General features: G+C 43.7%; 1 protein-coding gene across 2 annotated transcripts in view; it reads right to left on the reverse strand.

The window, feature by feature from the left end:
* Positions 1-8,270, reverse strand: part of scn4ba (sodium channel, voltage-gated, type IV, beta a) — a 28,847-nt gene extending 20,577 nt beyond the window's left edge. For both annotated transcript variants that reach the window (XM_078167168.1, XM_033631281.2), the window contains exon 1: positions 7,429-8,270. In XM_078167168.1, the coding sequence (XP_078023294.1) occupies positions 7,429-7,522 (94 nt within the window). In that variant the 5' untranslated portion in view covers positions 7,523-8,270. The remainder of the gene's footprint in view (positions 1-7,428) is intronic.
* Positions 8,271-13,926: the final 5,656 nt, after the last annotated feature.

Raw genomic sequence — 13,926 nt, forward strand, 5'->3', positions numbered from 1 at the left:
TATTATGTTATGATGTGTATGTGTGTGGTACATGCATGTCAACTCTTGTATGTTCGTGCAGTGTGTGTGTGTGTGTGTGTGTGTACATGAGTAATGGAATGTATGATATTTTTAGTTCCACTATCAAATATCTCTTTGTCCCAGTTGGGAAACATCAATATCTGAATCACTGATGGAGGGAAAACCAACTGACTCTGTGTGTGTGTGTGTGTGTGTGTGTGTGTGTGTACGTGTGTGTGTGTGCCCTTGGCTGATTGTCAAGGTGAGGTTTTTTTTTTTTTTTAAATAGGCCACAGATTGAAGGGTTAATGTATTTCCGAGTGAACCCATAGAGAACCGACCGAGGACACTATTACCTCTCTGAGAGAAAGAGGAATAGAGAAGTGACGGGAAGGCTGAGGGAGAAGGGATGGAGTGAGCAGGGAGGAGGAGAGTAGAGGAGAGGGGTTAATGAAGGAGGTGCAGAATGAAGGAAGTGATGGAAGGGGTCACGAGGGATGGATAGGCGGAGGCAGTGAGATGCCCTCCTCAAGGTGAATGAGTGACAGCAGGGCAGAGAATTACAGCAGCAGCTAAGTAACTAAATCAACGGTGGCCGAGGCGGGGTCACGTTCACACCGCACATACACACTTATGTAATATGATAGCCACACAGACAAGCAACAACATACGGTGCAATTATCACATTTACATGCCAACTTTCTGATTGCTGTGTTATACCGTGGGCCGCTCTGCATCTGTTTGCCTCGTCGCTTGTTTTACCGCAACTCTTTCTGCTGTTTGTTGTCTATTCTCTGCAACAAAAGGTGTTGCGTAATCCCTTATGTTAACATATGGCACCATGGACTGAGGCTTGTGAGAGTGAAGAGGATGAAAGTGGTTTAACACTAGGGTTGAAGTGACAGTTGTTCTGTGTGTGCGTTTGCGTTGCTTGGAACTTTTTGCATTGCACATCTTTGCTTTCTGAAGAGTGTATTTGGTGTGTGAAGCAGTCTTATCTGCTATAATGAGGGCTTGTAATGTCAGTGGCATCTCTAGGTGAATAATGAGCGATACTTTGAGGATGAACAATACCGATCAAAGGGTGAATCTTCAGACATGACAGCAAGTTACTGTCATGTTTCTTACTGTATCAAAAATGTACATAATGACAAAAGGGAGCTTATTAATGTGGAGTCTGAAGGAGTTTTAGCAATAGTTAAATATCTGCAGATTTTCAGCCCTATTTTCTATTGATTCCACATCTGGATTTGATTGAGGTTTTGTTTCATTTGTGTTTTCCCTGGCTTCATTTCTTGTTGCCAAAGGGTCTGTTGAGAGAGATATGCTGCAATGTTTTGGCAAAGATGACAGGAATCTAGGCAAAGAAATAAAGAAAGGAAACAGTTGTGTGTTTCTATGCGGGCAAAACATTTTAACAGATGTGTAATGTGCGTATTTCGATGAATGAGCTGATGCTATATAAAACAGAATACAAAACACTGGAGAATACAAATGAAAAACACAATGTTAGGTACGGTCATGTTGGAAAATGGAGATGGACAGCGCTGACTTGGCTGATTGTCAAGGTGAGGTTTTTTTTTTTTAAAGCAGGCCACAGATTGAGGGTTAATGTGTTTCCGAGTGAAGCCATAGAGAACTGACTGAGGACACTATTACCTCAGAGAAAGAGAGGAAGAAAGAAGTGACGGGAAGGCTGAGGGAGAAGGGATGGAGTGAGCAGGGAGGAGGAGAGTAGAGGAGAGGGGTTAATGAAGGAGGTGCAGAATGAAGGAAGTGATGGAAGGGGTCACGAGGGATGGATAGGCGGAGGCAGTGAGATGCCCTCCTCAAGGTGAATGAGTGACAGCAGGGCAGAGAATTACAGCAGCAGCTAAGTAACTAAATCAACGGTGGCCGAGGCGGGGTCACGTTCACACCGCACATACACACTTATGTAATATGATAGCCACACAGACAAGCAACAACATACGGTGCAATTATCACATTTACATGCCAACTTTCTGATTGCTGTGTTATACCGTGGGCCGCTCTGCATCTGTTTGCCTCGTCGCTTGTTTTACCGCAACTCTTTCTGCTGTTTGTTGTCTATTCTCTGCAACAAAAGGTGTTGCGTAATCCCTTATGTTAACATATGGCACCATGGACTGAGGCTTGTGAGAGTGAAGAGGATGAAAGTGGTTTAACACTAGGGTTGAAGTGACAGTTGTTCTGTGTGTGCGTTTGCGTTGCTTGGAACTTTTTGCATTGCACATCTTTGCTTTCTGAAGAGTGTATTTGGTGTGTGAAGCAGTCTTATCTGCTATAATGAGGGCTTGTAATGTCAGTGGCATCTCTAGGTGAATAATGAGCGATACTTTGAGGATGAACAATACCGATCAAAGGGTGAATCTTCAGACATGACAGCAAGTTACTGTCATGTTTCTTACTGTATCAAAAATGTACATAATGACAAAAGGGAGCTTATTAATGTGGAGTCTGAAGGAGTTTTAGCAATAGTTAAATATCTGCAGATTTTCAGCCCTATTTTCTATTGATTCCACATCTGGATTTGATTGAGGTTTTGTTTCATTTGTGTTTTCCCTGGCTTCATTTCTTGTTGCCAAAGGGTCTGTTGAGAGAGATATGCTGCAATGTTTTGGCAAAGATGACAGGAATCTAGGCAAAGAAATAAAGAAAGGAAACAGTTGTGTGTTTCTATGCGGGCAAAACATTTTAACAGATGTGTAATGTGCGTATTTCGATGAATGAGCTGATGCTATATAAAACAGAATACAAAACACTGGAGAATACAAATGAAAAACACAATGTTAGGTACGGTCATGTTGGAAAATGGAGATGGACAGCGCTGACTTGGCTGATTGTCAAGGTGAGGTTTTTTTTTTTTAAAGCAGGCCACAGATTGAGGGTTAATGTGTTTCCGAGTGAAGCCATAGAGAACTGACTGAGGACACTATTACCTCAGAGAAAGAGAGGAAGAAAGAAGTGACGGGAAGGCTGAGGGAGAAGGGATGGAGTGAGCAGGGAGGAGGAGAATAGAGGAGCGGGGTTAATGAAGGAGGTGCAGTACGCAGGAAGTGATGGAAGGGGTCACGAGGGATTGATAAGAAGAGGTAGTGAGATGTCCTCCTCAAGGTGAATGAGTGACAGCAGGGCAGAGAATTACAGCAGCAGCTACGTCACTAAATCAACGGTGGCCAAGGCGGGGTCATGTTCACACCTCACATACACGCTAAGTGATATGAAAGCCATGCAAACAAGTGACATTATATCTACATTGCTGTGTTCTAACATGGGCCGCTTGTCACTTGTTTTACCGCAACTCTTTCTGCCGTTTGTTGTCTATTCTCTGCAACAAAAGGTGTTGCGTAATCCCTTATGTTAACATATGGCACCATGGACTGAGGCTTGTGAGAGTGAAGAGGATGAAAGTGGTTTAACACCAGGGTTGAAGTGACAGTTGTTCTGTGTGTGTGTTTGCGTTACTTGGAACTTTGAGCATGAATGAGATTATGCTGTATAGAATAGAAAACATTGCAGAATACAAATGAAAAACAGATGATGTTACGTACTGTCACGTTGGAAGACGGGGATGGACAGCACTGCCACATACGAGACTGACAGAAGGGATAAATTGGATGTCGGAAAATAGTGATGGGATTTCATTATGACATCACTACATTGCCGGAATAATAATTAAGGGTCAAACTGAGGGACTGCAAATCAGAACTTCCAAATTGGTATTTGACTGACACCCCAAGATGGCTGCCACAAAATGGGTTTGGTCCAAGGGCTTTAGAAGGTCAGCAAAAAAAAAAAGAAGCAGGGAATGATTGTGATTGATTGATTGACGGAGACGGGATCGCAGTGGGACCTGGATTGTTTTTAGATCAAAAGATTTCAGATGTAGAGCTCTGCTCAGGAGTGTTTCTGTAAAACACTGTCTGCATGCCAGAGATGGTTAAGTTTCACATCAGTGACCAAACCCTGATTTTTTTGTTTTGTTTGTTTATTTGTTTTGCCTTGTTTGGCCTGTGAGATGTAAAATGCCATGTTGCAATACAGGGCTGGGACATCATTTCACTTTCACTTCTACTCGTTCTGTTTTTTTTTTTTTTTACATTTGAAATGTCTCATTGCCTCAACTGCATCAGATTTACCAGACTTTATAGCAAAAGAAAAAGAAGGTGACCCACTAATTACAACAGCAAATACCCCAAGGGTGAAGCAACACAACTAAAAATACAGACTGGCATTGAACTCAACATTATACTTACTCATATAACTAAAGACAATCAAGTATTCAAAATCATTTTTGTTGCCTGTTTAATAAAGCTAACCTGAAGCGCCAGATGGTTTGTCACATAGAACCATCTGAGAAGCCGTTGCTGGAAACTGTTTGGCAAAGGGCAGCCACTTTTAAAAAAATACTTGGCAGGTGATTGGATGAATCATCTGTCTGTCAAACTCTTGCTGCAGCCAGTCGAGAGCAGAGCGAAAACATCTTGTCCATCGAGAAAAGCCTTAAGCTCTGTTATTTGCTTCTCTTTCAGTGAAGAAATGCTCTTGAGTTCTTATATAACCGATGTTGTTGCAGCATCTAACTTCTTTAGGAGCTGCCATTGTTGTTATAAACAAACAGTTACCTCTCCATAAAACCACCTCACAGCTGCCAGTAGCTCCTCACAGGACACTGATTTGTCCAAATGACACAAATGACTTAAAGCCTGACAGGATCGGTTCTCGCATGATCTCGTGATGTCATGAGAATCTAGCTGCCGTGCAAGGTAGTGACGAAGCAGGATTACTTTTTAGGACAATTTTGCTAAAAAAAAAACCCAACCCAACAACAATGACAACAAATTAGAATAATCTACACCAGTGGTTCCCAACTGGTCTAGCCACAGGGTCCAGATTTCTCCTCAGTCATTAGTTCAAGGTCCACACAGTTTATTATAATTAGGGTAATGCTTATGTTTGGCCATGTCATCTAGCTAGTTTGCTGTCTCAACTAGCTGTCCGTTAGTCACTCACTCTACAGCAGGGAACAGCATTTCAAAATAAAAGCTTTGTGCCAGAAATTCACCATTCTTGTTTTATACAAACTTGACACGTTCACGTCACTTGCGGTCCAGTCAGAACGGAACCGAGACCCACTTTTAGACCGCGACCCACCAGTTGGGAACCACTGAACCATTAGGCCTTCTCGGCAAAGCAGATAAAAAACAGATAACTTGCTTTATGAAATCGGTTCCTGGGGTAAGTCACAGTACCAAAGAGGACGTCCCAATCTTGTTTCATTTTTGGCTTCCAAATAAGTCACCTGTTGTTAGCTATCAGCACCTGCGAGCTTTCACCTAATTTTATACCCACTTTAAAAACTTTTGGGATCAGATCAGTTATTCAAAATAAAAATACCATACATTCATTAATTCATTTTCCGTAACTGCTTATCCTGTTGGGGGGCTGGAGCCTATCCCAGCTGACGTTGAGCAAGAGGCAGGCTACACCCTGGACAGAGAGCCAGATTATCACAGGGCTGACACATAGAGACAGACAACCATTCACACTCACATTCACACCTACGATCAATTTTGAGTCACCAATTAACCTGCATGTCTTTGGACTGTGGGAGGAAGCTGGAGTACCCAGAGAAAACCCCAGGGTTTGAACCTGCCACCCTGGCATTGAGCCAGGAGCCTCCTTGCTGTGAGACTACAATGCTAACCACTGAACCACTGTGCTGCCAGAATACTGTAAAGATATTTGCTATTAGATTGATGACATGCTTTGGGAACAGATGTGTTTTACATAAGGGTTAATGGTTCTAATTTATAACCATTTCTAACTGCTTATAATAATAATCTACAGCTGTGGTCTTCAGCCAAACCCACACCATGATACATTTTGTATTCTCATGCTATCCAAAGCAAAAAGATAATTCTGCATATTCTTGTCTGACATTTTATTAACTGACATTTCAAGACAATGTTACTTACATTTCAGCACGGTGGTCTTAAAGCATTATGTCAAAATGTTACCAGTGAAATGCCACATAAATGACAAGATGGTGTCGGATTTTGCTCTTTTTGACTTGTGTCTTTTTCAGTATTTCTTGATGGAATATTTTGTTGTAAGATTTTCCATATTTGACATGTTCCTCACTAATGTGCAATCCTTAAAAGCAAACTCATTTTTCAGTAGTTGTATGTTGGATTTAGTGTGTGATAAACTGACGCAAGATTGGCCTTACTGAGGATATTGTGACGAATGATGCTTTGGTGGAAGTTACTTGTGAAGAGGATCAGTTATCTGTGAGGCAGATAACAGATCTGTTTTTCCTAACGTCTTGAATGGACAACAAATATTGTGAGTTTTAGAGCAAAAAGTATAAATTCCCCTCAAAAAGAAATAAATGTTAAAGTAAATCATTAAAGGAGCAGATGCAGCTTTATTTGAGGATCATTCTGCCACTGAAAAACATTTCTGCATTAGGTTTCGGGGTGTAGAGCGGACTTAAATATCAGCAGAATGTGAAATGTCATAATTAGATATCGCTCACCGAAGGATTGCACTGACATAAAGTTCGTCACATATGCCCCTAGGTCTTGTTTTCCTGCCGTGTGACTCAACTGTGCTGAGTTTCAAAACAACTGTAAGTGAGTAGGGAAATATTTGGGATGTGGGGGCACTATTGGGCGCTACAACAAAATCAGGGAGTGTATGAGCAAAAGCACAGATCACCACTGCACCACTACGTCACTACCAGTAATACTACAGTCTCACACACACACACACGGACGTGATCTGTAGCTGTAACAAATGTTTTTTTTGTACTTCAAGACCCTTAAGTTTTTCGGTTTGTATTTCCATTCCCTTTTATTCATTTTCCCTCAAAAATGGCACCATACGAAGTCCATGCATGAGGAGTCATTTAGACGGTCACTCATCCAGCTCAGCAACTCCATGTCCAAGTTTAGATTGGCCAATGGTTGGATGTTATTGACCTTGATGCCCTCAGCAAAGCAACAAGTAAACATCGCCTGTGATATCGCCATACGTTTAAGTCTTTAGGTGTGGATGGAGAAGGATGAGACATGAGCGCTTAAGGAGAGGCAACAGAACAGCAGATGTTTGTAAGGAGTAATAATAATTAAAAAAAAAAAGGTTTCAATTTAGTGTGACAGCTGTGAACCACCCACCCAGAGCAGCACAGGAAGTACTGAAACAAAGGGAGCAAAAGGTGCAACAGAGGACTGTGTAGAGGGCATAGAAACAAGTTTGTCTAGACAATTAGAGGGGTGCACCCAATCACAAGCTGGCATGGCAGCATAATACAGAGGATAGAAGTCCAGTGTTGTGCTGTAATGTGGAGTGGAAGAGTGAGGAATGACACGGCAGCTGAAGGCATATGGAAGTATAACTCACCGAGCAGCAGTGCAACTGCCAGACCAGCATGAAGTAGATCCCCTGATCTCAGCCGACTAGAGACACTCGAACCGGTACTGTCCACTGACGCCATGACACCACCTGTCTGTCTGTCTGTCTGTCTATGTGTATGTACAGAATGTGTGTCCTTATCAGTCTGTGCCCGTCTGCCAGTCTGGTCAGCCTGAGCTGTGTCCAATCTATGCAAATATATTTGTGTCTGTGTGTTTGTCTTATGTGTCTCTGGAGCAAGGTGGGACACTGAGCTGTGCAACTGAAGTCCTGCTCTCAGTCCCTCCCTCTTCTCTCCTCCTCCGCACTCTGTCCCAGGAATGAACAGAGGGAGGAAGCGCAAAGAGAGGAGGAGAAATTCCTTCAGGGAGTTCTCTCCCAACCAGTTGTTCCCTGCGCTGCACTCCAGCAGGCCAGAAAAAAAGCAAGAGGAAAAGACAAAACTGAAGAATGCAGCAGTTGAAATGAAGAGTGCGGGCTCTCTTGTCTCTCTCTCTCTCTCCCTCCCTTCCCCGTCCTCTGTCGCTGTCTCTTGCAGACTCAGTGGTGATTATCCAGCAAAGGAGAGTGTGTGGCGAAAGGCAGAGAGGAGAAGCGAGGCAGAGCGGTAGCGGCGTAGCAGTGTTGTGTCAGACAGCTCCACTGCTCCAGCAGCAGCAGCAGCAGCAGCGGCAGCAGCGGCAGCAGCAGCCAGGGAAGCAGGCTGGCTGACAAACCCCACAGGGGGAGACATAGGCTGGAGGGGGGGAGGAGAGCACACGAGAGGCACGGAGGGATGCTGGAGCAGAGCCAGCAGCCAGGCGGAAAAGCAGAAAGCGTGTGTCTCCCCAGCCAGCACAGGGAGGAATGAGCGAGAGAGGTACTGCAGAGGTAGAGGCAAGGAGAGAGTGTGTGTGTGTGAGAGAGGGAGAGAAGGAGGGGATAGAGTGAAATGGCGAGGGGGAGGCGGGGGGCGATAACTGCTGCCACATGCACACACACACACACGCACGCACACACACACACACAAACACACATATGCACCCAGCGCAGTAAGGCTGAGTCAGCCTTACTCAAGAGGGTCTCTGAGTCGGACGCGGGCTGGGTGCTTCACCCATACCACATACCCGCGTCTTCTCTGCATCCTTTACTCCTGTCTCCGCTTTCATGTGTCTCACATTTCATGCTCTTACTACACCTCTCTGATCTGGTCCACAGTTTTCTACCAAATGACTCATGTCTTATCTCTATGTTTCCCTCTTCAGTTCCTTGGTAGGACTACAGATTTGGACAGGCTGGTTTTGAATTAAAAAATTACTGAGTTTAAATCTTTTGGTACAGTTTAATTTGATTTATTTAGTACAGGGGTGTCAAACTCATTTTAGTTCATGTTCCACATGCAGCCCAATTTGATCTCAGATGGGCCGGACCAATAAAACCATTGCACAATAACCTCTAAGTACCATCAGCTCCAACATTTTTCCTCTTTGGTGTGTAGAATTACAAGTACATTCTGCAGATGTTCATCCTTTTACAAAACACATGAACAGCCTGAGATGTCTCAAGAAAAATAAGTGCAATTTCAACAGTATGTCTCCACACTCAGTCAGTCTACTTCTCATTGTCATTACATGTGCATTTATCCATTCATTTCCTGATACAGATCCTTTTGAACTGAAGCTGCTGGTTGACAATATTTTGCACAATGTTCAATATCTTGAAACATGGTCACAGTAAGTATTCATTGTTTTATCAGAGAACTGTATCCTGGTCAGGGTGGAAAAGCCACAGAGGCAGAATTTGACATTGTTTAACGTGCTCCTGAAACTTGGCACCTCTTAGTCTAGACAATTTAGGGGGCGGGATTGGACCCTTTGGCGAGCCGGCTCTGGCCCACTGGCCGTATGTTTGACAGCCCTTGTTTAGTAGGTGCTGTTCTAAGGCATGACATCGGCTGTGTATCGGACACACAAGCACAGGACTGTGTCTCAACACATTTTGACATTGTACTTTGCATGACACAAGACTCTTTGTAGGTGCTTTGCTTTGTACATTTGACTACAAACTAACAACTGCCAAAAAACTGTGCAGATTCAAGCCAAAGCCGGCACAAGCCTCAGACAACATCCTTCAAGATCTGTGGACCAGAGCTCAGCCTCCATCGTCTTTTTTTTACAATCCAGAAGGCCTCGGTACCCTTTGCTCAAGACCAGTGGCGTTTACGTATGTCCTGCGGCCTTCAATCAGATTGTCACAAACTATCTTCAGAGAGTGGTCTTACATGACCTTCAATCTCCTGCCAGGCACACAGGGGCAGTAACATGTCATTCACACTGTGTTACGAAACATGGAACCACCCAGACTTTACACAATCATAGCATGCCTTTCATCAATCACAGCTCAGCCTTCAACACAACACGGTGGCAGTGAAGGATCGCCAAAGTCCACAACTTTAATGTGCAGTCTGACCTCATTCACAGGATTCATGACTTCCTCACCCATCGAGTGACACATTAAACGTGTCATCACCAACATCAGAGTTCCACAGGGCCACGTCCAAGGCCCATTTCTCTATGACTAATACAACTTCCAATTTCTCTCAGTGGTGTAAGTGCAGGGACAATCCAATCACCTTTACTGGGATACCTGCTAAAAGGTGGAAGAGTACAAATACTTGGATGAATTGACTTTTGATCAGCATGCTATAGATGTGCACAGGCATGCCAAAGGAGACTGTTCATCATCTGTTAAATGCTAGCACTCAATGTACAACCCCGCCACCACCACCTACTGTACTGTAGAGCATAATTGACCCCTTGGTCCATCCACATATCACAGAAAATTATTCATACATCCGATTAGTCATACACAAAGTCACCACGATCACCTCAGCCTCAGCACACCCACTACACCGCCACTTTGTCCTGCTTGTCTGGCTGCAGGGACAGAATGACGAGATGCTGGGGCATTTAACAAAATCCTTTTCCCATTGCTGATACAAGCCCCCACGAGTCAGATGCTTGAATCCTCTCCTAGCTCGCCTCTAAACATACATTGTATCTGTGCATACATTTGTGCCACCACCACTGAGAACTGATGTTACCTCTGTGGAATTCGTGCCAAAGTATCAATGGTGTTATACATTTTTTTCTTCAAAGGAAAAACAACACGGTTTCTTCTTACTACGACACCTAATTGCCTCTCCAAATTGAGACAACACATTCCTGTGATGACTTGGCATTACACAACACAGTTTTATGATTTCTGTGATGTCTTGGCACCACAGATATGTGTGATGTTTTGGCATCATTTCCTGCTCCCTGGAGTTATGGCACATTGTGGGCTGTAGCGTATCCTGTGATTATCTCATAGCTGGAGTCTTTTCTTACAATAAAATGATCATTTGAGTTATTGAGTTACAAATACATTTAATGTTTGGCATATTTTAGAGTAATACAAAGGGAAAAATGTGAGTGGTAATGAAAAATATGTATGTGCCGGTTTTTATTACTTTTACCCTTCTCTGCTTCTGCTGTCCATTTCTCATTTGCTGCATTTTTCCTTAACTATCAGCGCTGACGTGATGGATGCTTGACCTCCCCGACTCTCACACATACGCACATGCTCGCACACACATCCACATGTTGTCAGGTGATCTGTCTCTTGGCATTTGATGTCCTTTCCAGGTTCAAGTGTGTGTGTGTGTGTGTGTGTGTGTGTGTGTGTGTGGGGCAGGGGGCAGTGATAGATGATCGAGATACATACCTTAATGTAGCGAGCTACATGCAGATAAATATGTCGATACAGGTAAATACACAAATACACGTGTACTGCATATTAAGAGAGGGGGAACAATGCAAACATGCATCTTTGCATATGCACACCAATACATATAGTCACATGTTAGCACACACACCTGCCTCTGGACAGGGTGACCTTGGATGCTGTGTATAGAAGGAAGGCGGAGCAAAAGAGGACATTACACTGATGAGAGTGCGAGGGATCAGGAGGGGTGAGAGGAAAGGGAAGTTCAAGGGGAGGAAAGACAGGATGGGATGGGTGCAGGAGGAAAGAAGGGAAGAGCGGTCAGGGGAGAAGGTTCGGGGTGGGGGTGCGACAGGAGTGAGGGGAGGAGAGATGACAGGAGGCAAAGGGAGGGAGGGAGGGAGGGAGCGGAGGATCTGTTTCTGGGACGGCCAAGGCAGCGAAATGCTGCAGTGAAGCCACACAGCTGAGCCGGTCTGAACACAGCTACTGAGACACACTGAGCTCTCTGCCCCCTTCTTCTTCTCTCCCTCTCTCCATACCTTCATCTTCTCCCACCCACCACTTTCACCTCCCACTCTGATTAACCTTCCTCTCACCCCTCACTTCGACCTGCTCCACCCCCCCTCCCCCTCCCCCTTTCCTCTCCCTCCCTCTCTCTTTCTCTCTTTGCACCAGCTGGTGAGTGAGCAGATTTCAGAAAGCATCCTGAGTGGAGGAGGACAAGTGGGGTGGGCCTCTCTCTACCTCTGCTTTTCATCTGTCCTTCCTCTTTTTCTTTACCTTTTCCTCATCTTTTTCCTCATCAATTTCTTCCATCTTTTTTGTTGCTTTTTAAATGTTGCCGTGTGCTTGTGACTCTTTTTCCTCTGTTCATGTCTTTCCGTCCCTTTCCTCTCTTTTTCCCCTGTCTGTTTTGTCCTCGCCGTCTGTGATCCTGTTTTTATGTCTGTCCATCCATCCGTCTGTCGGTGGGAAACAGGGACCATCACAAGGTGAGTCCCGTCTAAAGTTAAGAGTAGGTCTGCAGTACATACCTGTGCAGAACATGCAGCCGGCCTCTTGGAGATTTTGTGTTGGAGGCTCGCAGCCTCACAGTTTGTCGTGCAGCCTTATATGGTCTCATGGAGTTAGACAATAGTTTGAAACTGGCTGTGATTTGCTTGATGTCGGCAAGACGGTGGCTTTGAGTGGAAAATGTTTAAGCACAAGACTGCTTAAAAAAGATTGCAAGGTCTGTGCACTGGAGTGTGTGTGTGAGTGTGTGTGTGTGTGTGTGTGTGTGCAGAGAAACTGCAATTGCAATGTTTAAATACACCTATTTGTTATCTTTCATGTCACCTCGGTATCCTATTACTACTGTACTTGCTGTTTCACTGGCTTTATACAACCACAAGAAAGTTTCATATAATGTTCTAGTCTGGTGCTATATTTTGTATTTAAATTAATGACATGTGTCATAGTCCCATTGCGGCCATTATTGAGTGCACACTTTGTAATTTAATTATTTGCTTTTTTGTTTATTAATTACTTTTAGGGCTGTTTCTTGAGTATGATTTTTAATAGGATGAAAACTCTAAACTATAATAAAACTATAATTCAAGTTCTTAAAAAAATTAGATAAGTTACATTTATTTTTTCAGTCTGTACGGTGGCCTATTTCACCATAGAACTTATGTTGATTTAAGTGACACACATAATCTGTAAAGATGATTATCAATTTAATATTTCTAATGCTATGTTCGGACAACGGCACAGAAAAAAAAGACAAACGCAGGGTCATCTGGAAGAAAGTTGAACCAGGCTCAACTGTTACTGCAACGTATTGCCCCAGCGTTACTACATCGGACAATTAAATCAATGCAAACGTACAGCTAGCAGATTGCCTTGTAATGCAAATCACCTTGCGACTGCTGCAATAAATGATAAACTACGGTGACCTTAATATCTTTTCCAGATTTGTAAGATCCTGTTTTGTAGTATTTTAAACAGGGTTGCACTGTTTTGCGTGCAGGGATGTTTTTGGCTAAGGCTATAGTTCAGAACCCAAGTGAATCCTGTTTGTCTGCAATAGCTGAAAATACATACTCTACATTCACAAAGTCACCTCTGGCTGATTCTCAGTGGAGCAGCTCCAGGTCGTCCTCTCTGATCAGAGTACTGCTTGCTTTCGTAGGTTGGAGACTTGTACTGCTCACATACATACATACATAGCTGTCGCATTGTCAAAGATAAAGCACGTGTCCGTACTGTAGAGCAGTCACAGCTCTGATTCTCTATCACAAGTTACACGAGCGATATTGCTGTTTAGTATAGCCGCTGTCAACAAAGGCTGGACTGATGCATCAGAGGACATTTTGTAAAGGTAAATGAAACACTGTGGGAGGTGAAAGATATGAGGGGACTTGTCACCTCAAAGCACGACTTGACTGGCCAGATGGGCCCTTGCAAAGGGCTCTGACCTTTGTGTGTGGATTTGCATGTGTCCTTGTCCGTCTGCAGATATGTGCCGGCCCTGTGATACACTGGTGGTGTTTCAGTCAAGAGAGACTTTATTTTAAGAGTGAGCAAATAAATGTATTGACATGTTGCACAATAAGGTTTAGAAATGTGATTGTGACGTCATTATTTTAGTGGAGATTAGCTATGAGTACAACAAAATTCCCCCCAGATGGAGTGTAGACATTGGTGGTGGTGAAGAGATGAAGAGAGTTGGTTGAAGGTCTGCTTGGAAGAAATGTG

The sequence above is a fragment of the Epinephelus lanceolatus genome, chromosome 4 (genome assembly GCF_041903045.1).
Source record: "Epinephelus lanceolatus isolate andai-2023 chromosome 4, ASM4190304v1, whole genome shotgun sequence".
Taxonomy (NCBI): domain Eukaryota; kingdom Metazoa; phylum Chordata; class Actinopteri; order Perciformes; family Serranidae; genus Epinephelus; species Epinephelus lanceolatus.